At 41.2% G+C, this 15,645-nt stretch overlaps 1 protein-coding gene across 7 annotated transcripts in view; it reads left to right on the top strand.

The window, feature by feature from the left end:
- The window catches only part of LOC138831479 (ataxin-3), a 36,036-nt gene that overhangs the window by 14,650 nt on the left and 5,741 nt on the right, over positions 1 to 15,645 (top strand). For all 7 annotated transcript variants that reach the window (XM_070028531.1, XM_070028532.1, XM_070028536.1 and 4 more), the window contains 4 exons: positions 4,374 to 4,506; positions 5,865 to 6,031; positions 9,604 to 9,700; positions 12,704 to 12,804. In XM_070028531.1, the coding sequence (XP_069884632.1) occupies positions 4,374 to 4,506; positions 5,865 to 6,031; positions 9,604 to 9,700; positions 12,704 to 12,804 (498 nt within the window). The remainder of the gene's footprint in view (positions 1 to 4,373; positions 4,507 to 5,864; positions 6,032 to 9,603; positions 9,701 to 12,703; positions 12,805 to 15,645) is intronic.

The following is a 15,645-nucleotide window of genomic DNA, read 5'->3' on the forward strand; positions in this document are numbered from 1 at the left end:
AACCACTTAGAAAACCAGAAGTGGTGGTATGGCTCAAGTGGTAGAGCGCTCCCTTGAGCTGAAGAGCTCAGGGACAGCAGCACCCAGGCCCAGCGTTCAAGCTGTTACATGAGCCTGCATTTTTTTTTCCTTTCTCTTTTTCTTTTTTTTCTTTTTTTTGTTGGTTTCCGGGCTTGAACTCTGGGCTTGAGCGCTCTACCGCTTGAGCTACAGTGCCACTTCTGGTTTTCTAGTGGTTTATTGAAGATAAGAGTCTCACGGACTTTCCTGCCAGGGCTGGCTTTGAACCGTAATCCTCAGATCTCAGCCTCCTGAGTAGCTAGGAGTACAGGCATGAGCCACTGGCGCCTGGCTTTGAGCTTGCATTTTTGTACCAGTCCGCAAGGTGGTTGTTTCACAACTTACCTCCTTTAAACTGTAGCTACTTGCCTCTTACACATAACACACATCTTGGTTATATGGCCACAGTTTTAAAGGAGATAAGTTGTGAGACAGCCACCTTGTACTCTATTGAGAATATAGAAGCAGTTAACACAGAACTTCCTTAACTTTCTACCATCTTCTGTCTTCACTATGCTTTGAGCCAGGTAAAACAGATGAATTGTGCAATACGTTTAACCAAGATGTGGGTGGATCCCAGCTCCTCCCCCTCGTCTGGATGTTCTTGTTTTGACTCTACACTCTCCTGAGTGGTTTTGTTTCTCTCTTCCTTCTCAGTGCAGAAGTTTTTTGTTTTCTTTTTTAAATCTCCCCTAATTAAGAATAAAGCCTCTCAGCTATATATATGGGTTGTTAATTGCCTTTCCATTTTAAATTTTCTCTTTAGAATTGTCCCTTTTCTCATCCTTAACCCCATTCCAGTCTCTCCATTGTAAGCAGTGAGTCACTTAAAAGGTCTGTGTCACCAGTGGCCTCTGCATTGCCAGTGCCAGTTTTCAATTCCCAGTCTTCGCTTTCTTTGAAGGTAGAGTTGATTATACCTTTTTCTAAAAAGAACAAAGCACTCTTCACTTAAAAAAAATTTTTTTTTCCCCGCAAGCTGGGTGCTTATGATCCTGCTTACTTAGGAGACTGAGATCTAAGCATCACAATTCAAAGCCAAACCAGACAGGAAGGTCTGTGAGACTCTTACCTCCAATTAACTACTAAAAAGCCAGCAGTGGATCTGTGGCTCAAGTGGTAGACTGCTAGCCTTGACAAAAAAGCTCAGGGATAGCATGCAGGTTCTTAGGCCTGGCATCCCTCCCAAAAATTTGGGTTTTTTCCCAAGCAAATATAAAAAAGGGCACATGATCTCTCATGCCCTTTACCCAGCTTTAATATTTTGAGATGTTTTGTCATTTTCTTTGTAAATATTTTGTTCATCTCTTTTTAATATAATTTTTAATTATTACTAAGGTATTATACAAAGCAGTTACAATTTCATAAGTCAGGTAATGAGTACATTTTTTTTTGGACAATGTCACCCCTTCCTTTGCTTTCTCTTAGTTTCCCCCTCCCATCTCTGCCTACAAATTACATAGTTCATATTCCACATAGATATAAGGTATATAATGAATAGCATGATTCAATTTGTTCATCTTTTCCTCCTTTCTTTTGTTCTCTATCTAGTCCCCTAGAAAGAAAAGAAAAAGCAAAACCAAACACTGGCAACTTGCAACAACACTTGTTCCATTTCCTGGAATTTGTTTCTATAAATAGTTTTTTGTTTTGTTTTGTTTTGTTTTGCCGGTCATGGGTCCTGAACTCCGGGCCTCGCACTGTCCCTCAGCTCTTCACCTCAAGGCTAGCGCTCTACCACTTGAGCCACAGGTCCACTTCCAGCCTTTTCTGCTTATGTAGTGCTGAGGAATTGAACCCAGGGCCTCATACATGCAAGGCAAGCATTCTACCACTGAGCCACCTTCCCAGCCCCTGTAAATAGTATTTTAAGTGATTACACCTTCGGGTTCCTCCCCTAAGGGAATCTTCCTTTAGTCTCTGTCTGAAGTACTGTATAGATTATCATGTGCAGATATAATTTAGATCTAGCTTTCACATGTGAGAGAAAACATGCACTGTTTGTCTGTGAGCTTTCACTTCACTTGATTTGTTCTAGGTCCATCTATTTCCTGCAAATAACCTATTACTTTTTCTAATGGATGAGTAAATTTCCATTATGTATATGTACGTTTTACTGATCCACTCATCTATTAAAGGGCATCTAGACTGTTTCCATAACTTGGCTGTTGTGAGTAGTGTTTCAGTGCAAGTGTCTTTACATATCCTGACTTGGAATGTTTTAGGTACATGCCCAAGAGTGGTATGGCTGGGTCATTGGAGGTTCTGTTTATGTTTTGTTGGCTTTGTTTTGTTTTGTTTTGTTTTTGTTTTGGGGGTATTTTATTTGGTCAGTTGTGGGTCTTGAACTCAGGGCCTGTCCCTGAGCTCTTTTGCTTAAGGCTAAAACTCTATCACTGTCAGTCACAGTTTCACTTTCAGTTTTTTAGTGGTTAATTAGAGATAAGAGTCTCATGGGGACTTTTTTGCCCAAGCTGACTACAGGTGTGAGCCACCAGTGCCCAGCACTCCATACCACCTTCCAGAGTGGTTTACCTAGTTTACATTCCCACTAACAGTGCAACAGGGTTTCTTTTCCCTCACATCCCTGCCAGCATTTGTTGTTCCTATTTTCCACGTTGGTCAGTCTATATGGGGTGAGATGGAATCTCAAAGTTGTTTTGATTTGCATCTCCTTTATGGTCAGGGATGTAGAACATTTCCTTTTGTGTTTATTTGCTATTCCTCTGTGCTTCTTCGTGTGTATACTGATATTCTGGCTTGAACTCAGGTGCCCAACTTTTTTGTGTTTTGTTTTTTGGTGTAGTTACTGGGCTTTGAACTCAGGCCTCAAACTCTTAGCCACCTGTTGTGCTGAAAACTAGCACTTTAGTAGTTGAGCTGTACCTCCACGTCTAGTTTTCTGCTGACTAATTGGAGATAACAGTATCTTGGATTTTTCTGCCCACGCTGGCTTCAGACTTCAAACTGCAATCCTCAGATCTCAGCTTCTTGAATAACTAGGATTATAGGTGTGAGCCAGCTTTCTTTTTGTTGTTGTTGTTGTCGTTGGTTGTAGAAGGTTTGAACTCTGGGCCTGGGCACTGTCCCTGAGCTCTTTAGCTCAAGGCAAGCACTCTGACATGTAAGTCACATCGCCACTTCCGTTTTCTGGTGGTTAATTGGAGATAAGAGTATCACAGACTTTTCTGCCCAGGCTAGCTTTGAACCATGATCCTCAGATCTCAGCCTCCTGAATAGCTAGGATTACAGGCATGAGCCACCGGCACCCAGCCTCAGCCAGATTTCTTGAAAGTGAAAACTTCCATAAATATATGGCCATAAGACTTCATCACACATTAAGAACTTTAACCCTAGTGATTTCTTTTTTCTTTTGTGGTGCTGAGACGGGAACCTGGGGCCTTGTGATCTAAGACTTGGAAAGTGTTCCACCTCTTCTCTGCATATCCAGTCAGTGTTCAAGTCTCTGATGGGTTGGTTTTTTTTTTTTTTTTTTATTGTTTTTTGTTTTTTGTTTTGTTGGTCGTGGGCCTGAACTCTGCACCTGGGCGCTCTCCCTCAACTCTTCAGCTCAAGGCTAACGCTCTACCACTTGAGCCACAGCACTGCTTCCAGCTTTTTCTGCTTATGTGGTGCCGAGGAATCAAACCCAGGGCCTCATGCATGTAAGGCAAGCACTCTACCACTGAGCTCCCTTCCCAGCCCCATGTGTGATGTTTTTGTGTCTGGGTTGAAATGACTATCCACTGGATTGATCTTTTTTTTCTTACATCTAACTGTAGACTTTCTTTTCCTGGATTTACTTATGTATTGAGGAATAAATAAATAGGTCATTTAGGGTTCTTTCATTCCTTCGTTTATTAACAGGAGTATTTGTATACAAATAAACTCTCTCATATGTTATTTGGTAATCTTGAAGTACAGTTTATATAGGAAAAGGGTTCCCCCCCCCCTTTATCTTTTGTCTGTGTCTATGTGTCTGTCTATCCTGTGTTCATCAGTAGTGGGATTGGACCCATGGCCTTGCACATGATGAATAGAGCTTATACCAACTAGTTATAATCTTTACCTTTTATGTTTTAGAATGAGTTGGTTATAGATGTCCTCCAAAGATGGTCAGTTATTTTCTTCTTTTTAAACCAAAGTATTAACTATAAATTGATCAGTTAAAACATCATTTGAATGTTTCATCTTATAATTATCACTGCTCCAATTATACCATCATAGACTGGTAGGAACATGTTGATGTTTTCTCCCAAGTCAGTTTTTAAGTTCTTACTAGTTGTTTTAGTTTATTTTTGCCTTTTTTTTAGGTTATTCTATATTTGTTGTTAAGGGTGATCTCCCAGATTGTGAAGCTGACCAACTTTTGCAGATGATCAGAGTCCAGCAGATGCATAGACCAAAACTTATTGGAGAAGAATTAGCCCAACTGAAAGAACAGAGGTAAACATTAAGCTGAAATATAGCATATATTATAATATTTCATTGCAAGAATTAAATTTCTATGATTATATTTAATGTGTAATCCCTTGACTATTAATGACTCTTTTTTTTGGGGGGGGGGGCTCCAGTCATGGGGCCTGAACTCTGGGCCTGGGCGCTGTCCCTCAGCTCTTCAGCTCAAGGCTAGCACTCTACCACTTGAGCCACAGCGCCACTTCCAGCTTTTTTCTTTTTGCTTATGTGGTGCTGAGGAATTGAACCCAGGGCCTCAGGCATGCAAGGCAAGTGCTCTACCACTGAGCCACCTTCCTAGCCCCAGTGACTCTCTTTTATACCTTGCATTTAAGTCATCCATCCGTTCACGCAGTCCTCCATTTCACTCTGGTGGGGCTGGACATCAAACACGGAGCCTTTTGCATTCCTGGCAAGCAATCTACCAACTATTTTTTTTTAATACTTTTTTCTCAGTGCTAGGGATGGAAACTTGGTCTTCAGGGGTGCCTTCTAGCACTGAGCTATGTCATCACCTCCTTATTTTTCTTGTAAGAGACAGGGCCTTGCTGTGTTGTCCAGATTGGCCACAAACTTGACATCCTCCTGTCTCAGCTTCCTGAATGGTTATAGTTCCTGGCTATAGACATACACTACTGTGCCTGACTAAAATGACTTTCTGTTTTAAGCATATTTATTGAATCAACCTAAATGAATTTTGAATTACATGACACATTAACTTACAATGCAGCTGGGTGCCTCTGGCTCACTCCTGTAATCCTAACTACTCACGGGGCTGAGATGCTAGCCCAGGCAGGAAAGTCCATGAGACTCTTATCTCCAATTAACCACCAGAAAATGCTGTGGTGAGCACTTGCCTTGAGCTGAAGAGCTCAGAGACAGAGCCCAGGCCCAGAGTTCAAGCCCCACGACCGACGAAAAGGGGAAAAAAAAAAAGAATTACATTGCAACATAAAATCTTTATATTACTAGACCTTTTATTCCAGCAAAAAAATTTTTTTTGTTTTATTACCAGTCCTGGGTCTTGAACTCTGGGCCTAGGAGCTGTCCCTACATTCCTTTTTGCTCAAGACTAGCACTCTACCACTTGAGCCACAGTGCCACTTCTGGCTTTTCCTGTGATTAATTAAGAGATAAGAGTCATGGACTTTCCTGCCTGGGCTGGCTTCAAACACAGTCTTCAGATCTAAACCTCCTGAGTAGCTAGGGTTACAGACATGAGCTACTGGCACCCTGCTAGAAAAATGTTTTTCGACTGACTTAACATCTTTATTTTGCAAATGCCTTTATGTTGTTTCTAAAATTGAAGATGGAGCTGCAGTTATTATGGTGCTTTTGTTCTTTAGAGTCCTTCAAACAGATCTTGAACGAGTCTTAGAAGGAAGCGATGGGTCAGGAATGTTGGATGAAGATGAGGAGGGCCTGCAGAGAGCACTGACACTAAGTCGCCAGGAAATAGACCTGGAGGATGAAGAGGCAGATCTGCGAAGGGCTATTCAGCTTAGTATGCAAGGTATAAATACTATTTTTTTCTTTTTTTTTTTGGGGGGGGGGAGGCTCCGGTCGTGGGGCCTGAACTCTGGGCCTGAGCGCTGTCCCTCAGCTCTTCAGCTCAAGGCTAGCATGCTACCACTTGAGCTACAGCACCACTTTTGGCTTTTTTTCTCTGCTTATGTGGTGCTGAGGAATTGAACCCAGGGCCTCATGCATGCAAGGCAAGCACTCTACCACTGAGCCACCTTCTCAGCCCCTATAAATACTATTATATGTATTTTTTTTGTCTTTGAAGACTTGTTCACAATTGTTCTTAGTTTCCCTGAAGTTAAATATGCTGTTAGAAGTTCCTTCACAAGTACTGCAGAAGCATTAGCTATATACTAGCTATATTATATAGCAATAGCTATATATCAGTTTTTCTTTTTAGATTTTTTTACACTACAAGTCACTTTTACAATCTAGGTATTAGGCCTATATTAGTTGAATTTAGCTAAAACAGTTTTACTTTCATTTGCACTATTTGGTTGTTACCCTGAACTAATATAATTGAGATTAACCTTTGAGGAGCCAGATGGCTTTTACTAAACCAGTCATTTTGGAAATGCATGCCAGTGAACAGAATAGAAAGGCCAGGGAGCTGGGAATGTGGCTTAGTGGTAGAGTGCGTGTCTAGCATGCATGAAGTCCTGGGTTTGATTCCTTAGTACCATATAAACAGAAAAGCCTGGAAGTGGTACAGTGGCTTAAGTCGTAGAGTGCTAGCCTTGAGCAAAAGAAGCTCAAGGACAGCATCCAGGCCCTGAGTTCAAGCCCCAGGACTGGCCAAAAAACTCCACACTGTTGAATTTTTTGTGACTCATGCATAAAATCCTATCTACTCAGGAGGTTGAAATCTAGAGGATCTTGGTTTGAAGCCTGCCAGGGCAGGGAAAGTCCACAAAAGTCCATCTCCAAAATCAACTGCAAAAAGCTAAATATGTGGCTCAAGTGATAGATTGCCAGTTGAGTAAGCAAAGCAAATCCCAAGTCAAGGCTCTTGAGTTCAAACCCTGCTACCAGCAGAAAAGCAAAACAGAACATTTCTTGACTATGTTAAGGCTTAAGCACACTTTTGTAGTGATAAAAGCCATCAACAGAGGAAAGTTCAGATGCATTCCCTAGGGAATGCAGGCAGAGTGAAATGCTGAGATATAGCTAACATAGCTCAATGTGGCTTACTTAAAAGTATGAATAGGAATGGTGGTGCATATATCTAATCCCAACTGCATAGAAGCGGAGATCAGAAAGATCAGTTTGAAGCCTAAGACTCCCATCTCAAAAAATAAACTGGGCATGGTGACAAACAACTATCTGAGCTATTCATGAGGCAAGGTAGATCCTTGTCCAAGATTCTGGACAAAAATATGAGACCCTATCTGAATAATGAAATAAAAATAATGAAAGCAAAAAAAAGACCTAGGGATATGGCTCAAGTGGTAGAATGCCTGCCTCGCAAGCACAGAGCCCTAAGTTCAAACGCCACTACCATCAAAAAGTTTGATGTGTAGTTTATTTTTGTACTTTTGGTGTACTCTTAATTCATATAAGCTTGCTTGGACTCTCTGATGACAGTACTCATTTGAATTCCTTAAATATCTAAGTATAATTGAGCTTACACTGATATGAAGATTACTTTTTTTTTTTTTTTTTTGGCCAGTCCTGGGGCTTGGACTTAGGGTCTGGGCACTGTCCCTGAGCTGCTGCTTTGCTCCAGGCTACACCCTGTCACTTGAACCACAGTGCCACTTCTGGCCTTTTCTGTTTATGTGGTACTGAGGAACTCTAACACTAACACTAAGCCACATTCCCAGCCCCCTGAAGATTACTTTTTAATCCTGAACCTCTCATGCTTCTAGGCCTACATCCTGAGTACACCACATGGTATACTTGATTCATAGAGCCAGCTTGATGACCAGCCTAGTGATGAATAGAAACTAGCCTTTATCATTTGTTCTTTCTATATAATCTATTCTTGCCACGCAATCCCACAATTTGTGTAGAATCTGTGGTTGACAGAATTGTGAAAACATGCAAACATTTAGTTGTTAGGTAATATCAGATGTTGAGCATGGATGAGTATGGGCTTGTTTTATGAACATCTATCTTTAAGTTGTTGTGAGGAATATCATGCCTTGCAGGTGTAGATTCTTTTTTTTTTTTTTTTGGCCAGTCTTGGGGCTTGAACTCAGGGCCTGGGCGCTGCCCCCAGGGCTTCATGCTTGCTAGGCAAGCATTCTACCACTAAGTCACATTCCTAGCCCTGTAGATTCATTTTTAATATATTTTTATTAGTTTTATTTATTTATTTATTTATTTTCTGCCAGTTGTGGGGCCTGAACTCTGGGCCTGGGCACTATCCCTGAGCTCTTCAGCTGAAGGCTAGCGCTCTACCACTTGAGTCACAGTGCCACTTCTGGCTTTTTTCTGCTTATGTGGTGCTGAGGAATTGAACCCAGGGCCTCATGCATGCAAGGCAAGCACTCTACCACTGAGCCACCTTTCCAGCCCTGTTTGTATTTTTAATCCATTCATCACAAATGTAGTAATGATAACTTCTCAGACCCAAGTTGGCTGTCGGGCTTACATTCTCACAGCTGCTGTATCTCATATAAATGTATGGGTATCATGTTTTGTTGCCATAGACCTATGCTTGATTTAGGATCTACATTAGATCTTTTTTTTTTTTTTTCCCCTGGTTCTGGGGCTTGAACTCTGGGCCTGGGCTCTGTCCCTCAGCTTTTTTTGTTCATTGTGGATGCTCTATCACTTGAGCCACAGCACCACTTAGTTTATTGGAATTAAGTGTCTCAGAGAGTTTCCTCCCTGGGCTGGCTTCATTTTCAAACTGCCATCCTCAGATCTCAGCCTCTTGAATAGCTAGGATTACAGGCTTGAGCCACTGGTGCTGGCTACGTTAGATCTTAATCAGCATTTCCCTAAGACTTTCACAGCCTTTTGGGATTTTTTGTGCGTGTCTGTGTCTATGTATGTGTTTGTGTGTGCTCACATGCACTGCCCGTCCTGAGACTTGAACTCAAGGCCTAGCCACTCTCCCTAAGTATTTTGCTCAAGGCTAGCACTCTACTACTTAAGTCACGATTCCACTTCTGAATTATTGGTGGTTAATTGGAGATGAGTCTCTTAGGGATGTTTTTTCTACCCTGGCTGGCTTCAAACCACAATCCTCAGATCTCACCCTCCTGAGTAGCTAGTATACAGGCCCAAACCACTGGAACCTGGCTTGAAGAACACTGTTCAAAGTTTACTCAAAGAATTGGAAAGAAAACAGTTGCTGGGGCTGAGAATATAGCTTAGTGGTAGAGTGCTTGCCTACCATGCATGAAGCCCTGGATTCAGTTCCACAGTACCACATAAGCAGAAAAAGCCAGAAGTGGCGCTGTGGCTTAAGTGGTAGAGTGCTACCCTTGAGCAAAAGAAACTCAAGGACAGCATCCAGGCCCTGAATTCAAGCCCCAGGACTGGCAAAAAAAAAAAAAAGAAAAGAAAAGGAAAACAGTTGTTATTTGTTCTGCATTATTTTGTTTTCAGGTAGTTCCAGAAATGTTTGTCAAGATACTCCACAATCATCAAGTACAAATCTTACTTCAGAAGAGCTGCGGAAGAAGAGAGAGGCCTACTTTGAAAAGTAAAGTAGTTGGTACAAATTAAAGTTGCATATTTAATATTTGCTTTGGCTATTTAGTCACTAGGCAAATAATTAGAGGTCAGGTAGTAACCAATGATTTTAAAAAAATATTATAGCAGATAAAGTATGAAATAAATTTAGTTTTAGAGGGCTGGGTACTAGTGTGCTTAGGCCTTAAACCTAGCTATCCAGCAGGCTGAGATCTAAGGATCGATGTTTGAAGCCAGCTGGGATAGGAAAGTCTGTAAGACTCTTATCTTCATTTAATCACTGAAAAGCCAGAAGAGGTGAGGCTCAAGTAGTAGAGTGCCAGGCTTGATTTTAAAAAACTAAGAGAAAGCCTGGACCCTGAGTTAACCCCTAGTACCTGCACAGAGAAAAACAGTAGTTGTAAAGGAGAAACTTTGTTCTAGTGTCAGACAACATGACATGAGATTATTTAGGTAAAGAAAAGCTAGAAGATTTTGTTCATCAAAAGAAAACTGTCAGGGGCTGGGAAGGTGGCTCAGTGGTAGAGCGCTTGCCTTGCATGCATGAGGCCCTTGGTTCGATTCCTCAGCACCCCATAAGCAGAAAAAAAAAGCCGGAAGTGGGTCTTGGACAAAAGAGCTCAGGGACAGCACCCACAACCCACAAAATGAAAAGAAAAAGAAAAATGGAGTTAGGGGAAAGGAAGAGAAGTACCCATTGATTCTTTGAATTTGCTTCTTGGGTACCTACTAACCCTTCAGAGTTTTTTGCAAGTTAGTAGAAGAAACATTTGTGGTAAGGATTCATGTTCCCAAATAGAGGTGGCAGATGGTTCATGGTCCTGCTCAGTGCTACTTTAGCAGGGAACCACAAACATCAGGGGAGACATCAGGGGCATAGACAGATGGTACACCTGCATCAACTAGTTCCTAAACCCTCAGGTTGGATCAAGCCTTAGAAATAGTCTCAGAGAGATTTCTGTGACCCTATCAGAGCATCATCCTTTGTAGTTATCTTCAGTAGTTATCTTTTATTTGTGTAGTTATCTATTATTTGTAGTTATCAGTAGTTATCTTCCCTTTTTTTTTCTGTCAGTTGTGGGCCTGAACTCTGGGCCTGGGCTCTGTCCCTGAGCTCTTCAGCTCTTTAAGCGCTCTACCAGTTGAGCCACAGTACTACTTCTGGCTCTTTCTGCTTATGTGGTGCTGAGAAATCGAACCCAGGGCCTCATGCATGCAAGACAAACACTCTACCACTGAGTCACCTTCCCAGCCCCAATGAGTTCATTTCTTTTTTTTTTTTTCTTTTTGCCAGTCCTTGAGCTTGACTCTGGCCTTTTGCTCAAGGAGAGCACTCCACCACTTGAGCTACAGTGCCATTTCTGCCTTTTTCTGTTTATGTGGTACTGAGGAATCAAACCCAGGGCTTCATGCATGCTAGGCAAGCACTCTACCACTAAGCCACATTCCCAGTCCTCTTTTCGTTTTTGTAAAGCAAAATAAAACAATATTTGTAAATACTCAGATCCTCTGCTTCCAAGTCAGAAACAAAAGGCAATATCAAGCTGACCAAATTCAAAGTCCTGAATTCAAACCACAGTATCACCAAAACAGTAAAAAGGAAAGGAGTTACTAGTGCTTTTTAGTAAATATTTTGTTCAGCTAAGGATTCTTTTCAAATATTGGGGTATTGGTGTGTTTCCTTACTGGCTGGAGGGTCGTTGCTTCGGTTGTAGATGCTGACCAGCATAGGCCTTCATCCTCAGTCTCCTGGTTTGACCTAAACTGGTACAAACTTGAGAGCCAGAGAAAATTATACATATTCTCAATGATGTTACATATTCTTGTAATAATAATCGTATTTGCAAAATGTTTTAGATAGCTACATGTTGCTGAGAGGAGTTATAAGCTATTTTCTTGGTGTTTGTTGGTTTGTTTTTTTTGTGCTAGTTCTGCAGATTAAACTTAGAACCTACTGCTCTTGCTTGGTTTTTTACTCATAGCTGACTCCCTACCACTTGAGTCCCATCTGCAGTTGAGCATTTTTGCTGATTCTTTCGAAATGAAATCTCTGGTTTTTCTGCCCAATTTGGCTTCAAACCATGATCCTCAGATCTCAGCTTCCTGAGTAACTAGGATTACAGCTATGAGCCACGAGTGCCCCATTTTGTGTTTGTTTTTAATATTGGCTGGCATTAAAACTTTATAAAACTCAGTAGAAGCCAGGCACCAGTGGCTCATACCTGTAATTCTAGCTACTCAAGAGGCGGAGGATTGTGGTTCAAAGCCAGCTTTGGCAGGAAAGTCCATGAGAGTCGTATCTCCAGAAGTGGAACTGTGGCTCAAATGATAGAGTGCTACCCTTGAGCAAAAAAGCTCAGGGATAGCACCTGGGCCTTAAGTTCAAGTCTCAGGACTGGCACAAAAACCAATGATAAATAAGAAATAGATCAAGATGAGGTACAAGATAGCTTGTACCATAAAGGGGAAGCCAAACAGAACAGTATTTGGTGGTGGTAAGGAAAAGGAAGTCATGAATTTCTTCGTATCCAGGAAGCTGCTTGAAGTGGAGTGTTGAGAGCATCTCTGGGAGGTATTTTAAGCTCAGATCTGATTGATGAGAAGGAACTAGCTATTGAAAGGTAACACTAACTTGAATAGTAATTTGAGATGCTTTATCTGTCTTCTCAAAGGTACTTTTCAGTTGCTTTTAACAGAATTAAGGATCTGTAAGCTAACAGTTGCATATAGAACAAGTGCTAGACACTCTGAAGTCACTGGTTTAAATACCTCTTAATTTGTTTCATACTCAGATTTTATACCTAAAGGAGGAACACTTTTGTACTATTTTCATACTGGGACTTTTTTTTATACTTTTATTAGACTAATTATTCTTGCTCTCTGTGATATTGATGCTAGTGACTTGATATGTAGAATAGCTTACTTTTTATCAAGTAGATCTTCTCATGATGCACTTATTCTTAGGGTTTTTAGTATTTGTTTTATAACATATATTTGCCTTTGAATGTTTCAGGCAGCAACAGCAGCAGCAGCAGCAGGTAGACCCACCAGGACAGGTTTCATATCCATGTGAAAGACCAACAACAAGTTCCGAAAGACTTGGGAGTGATCTAGGTACAAGTCTCTGGAATTGACCCTGACTTATATGCATGCTCTATTTGATCCACAGCTTTCATGTGATTTGTGGTTTATGTTCCTTTTCTTTATTCTTTTTCTTTTTCTTTTTTTTCTTTCCAGTCCTGGGGGGGCTTGAACTCTGGGCCTGGGCACTGTCCCTGAGCCTTTCTTACTCAAGGCTAGCACTCTTATCACTTGAGCCACAGTGCTACTTCTGGCTTTTTCTATTTATGTGGTACTGAGGAATCAAACCTGGGTCTTCATGTATGTGAGGCAAGCACTCTACCACTAAGCCACATTCCCAGCCTTTCTTTACTCTTTAATCATATTAAAACTTAATTATTTTTTGTCAATACCAGATTTGATCTTAGGATCACATGCCTGCTTGACATGCTTACTCAGCTTCCTTGCTTGGCTGGTCCTTTAACTAGAGCCATGTCTCCAGCCCAACTTTTTGCTAATTGAAGATGTAATCTCTTGGACTTTGCTGTCAAGAAAAGATACTGTGAAACCAAGATACTCTGGAACTCAGCTCCCTAAGTAGCTAGAATTGCAGGTGTAAGCCAGTGGTACCCAGCTATTAATCATATTAAAACTCTTAAATGAATTTGTAATCTATTAAATTTCCCTAAAGAGGAGTAAACTAGAAAACTCAATGAGTAATAATTGATTTTAAAATTATAGTTATAGTACATAGAACATCATAATAATTAGTACATTTTCCAAAAATTCTCCAGAGATAATGAACATTAGTAGGTGGAAAATAAACATTTTGCCACAATTAAAACACTTGAGTGTGGGGCTGGGAAGGTGGCTCAGAGGTATAGTACTTGCCTTGCATGCTCAAGGCCCTGGGTTCGATTCCTCAGCACCACATAAGAAAAAAGCCGGAAGTGGCGCTGTAGCTCAAGTGGTAGAGTGCTAGCCTTGAGCTGAAGAGCTGAGGGACAGCACCCAGGCCCAGAGTTCAGGCCCCACGACCGGACCCAAAAAAAATAAATAAATAAAACACTTGAGTGTAACTCAGTAAACAACAGAAAATGTAGTTATTCACTACTAGGCTTTGATTTATAGGCCTTTAACCTTGACCAATTATTGGTGGAAGAACTTGAGTGAAAAATAAAAATGACAAAGGACTCAGGAGAATCTGTAAAGAACTCTCAAAAACTATACTGTAAGAAAACAACTCACTGTCGATAGGAAATATACTCATTACCTTGCTCATGTAACAGTATTTTTACAATAAAAAATATAAAAAAAAAAAAAAAAAGAAAACTCACTGGACACCAATGGCTCGCAGCTGTAATCCTAGCTACCCTAGAGGCTGATATCTGAACCAGCTTGGGGAAGAAAGTCCATGAGACTCTTTATCTCCAATTAATCACCAAAAAAGTTAGAAGTTCCTGTGGCTGGTATCTCATACCTGTAATCCTAGCTACTCAAGAGGCTGCGATCTGAGCATCAAGGTTTGAAGCCAGACTAGGCAGGAAAATTCATGAGGTTCATCTCTAATTCACCACCTAAAAACTGGAAGTGGAGCTGTGCCTTGAAGTGGTAGAGTGCTGGCCTTGAGCAAAAATGCTCAGAAACAATGCCTACACCTGGAGTTCAAGCCTGACTTAAAAAAAAAAGGAAAGAAAACAACGTAATAAATGAATGGGTGAATTTAAAAAGTCATTTTATCACAGCCAGTTACAAAAACTTGCAGCCTCACTGTTTTGTTTTGTTGTTTGCTGTTGTTGTTGTTGTTGTTTTGCCAGTCCTGGGACTTGAACTCAGGGCCTGGGCACTGTCCCTGACCTCTTTGTACTCAGAGCTAGTTCTCTACCATTTAAGCCATAGCACCACTTCCAGCTTTTTCTAAGTAGTTTACTGAAGGGTCTCACCATTTTCTTGCCTGAGCAGGCTTTGAACCATCATCTTCAGATCTGAGCCTCCTGAGTTGCTAGGATTATAGGCATAAGCCGCAGGTGCCTGGCTCAATCCTTGTTTTATTTATTATTTTATTGGTCATGGGGCTTGAACTCTGGGCCTGAGCGCTGCCCCTCAGCTCTTCAGCTCAAGGCAAGTGCTCTACCACTTGAAGTATAACGCCACTTATGGTTTTTTGGTGGTTTATTGGAGATAAGAGTTTCACGGACTTCCTTGCCCAGGCTGGCTTTGAACTGTGATCCTCAGATCCCAGCCTCCTGAGTAGCTAGGATTACAGGTGTGAGCCATGGGTGCCTAGCTTCAATCCTTGTTTTAATAAAGCAAAAATCTCATCCTCTTTTAACTACTTTGAGCTACTTAGGGTCATAGAGATGTCCCCGCCTATATATTTGTTTTGCAGAAGATTATGAAGTAGTCCTTGGGGACACAACATGATGTCATTGGATATCTGAATGAAATTGAATGAAGCCAGGTCTAGGGGCTTAGAGGCACTAGAGTATTCCATGGTAAGTGGTGAAAGATGTTGTAGCATCATTTGTAACTTTATGGCCTGGAGTGTGTCAGAACAACAGATCTGCTGTGGGCTCACTGTGGTAGGTGGAAGTCAGCAAGGTTTTAAACACAGGTGCTATCTTAGTTCTGAATCCAAGGGCAAATAATTGAAAGTTTTAACTGTACTTGTTGGACTTTAAGGGCTCCTTATCTTGGAGAAGAGTTTTAAGACACTCTTTCTGTGTGTGTGGTACTGAGGAATTGAACCCAGGGCTTCTTACATGCAAGGCAAGCACTCTACCACTAAGCCACATTCCCAGCTGTCTGCCAAGTCTTGTTTGTGCTTGTTAGCATGTTAAAATTCCTGGTCACTATGATGATTGCTCCTAGAGGAATGACATACCAGGTCAAGTA

Source organism: Dipodomys merriami, unplaced genomic scaffold (genome assembly GCF_024711535.1).
Source record: "Dipodomys merriami isolate MVZ:Mamm:240054 unplaced genomic scaffold, mDipMer1.0.p SCAF_198, whole genome shotgun sequence".
Taxonomy (NCBI): Eukaryota; Metazoa; Chordata; class Mammalia; order Rodentia; family Heteromyidae; genus Dipodomys; species Dipodomys merriami.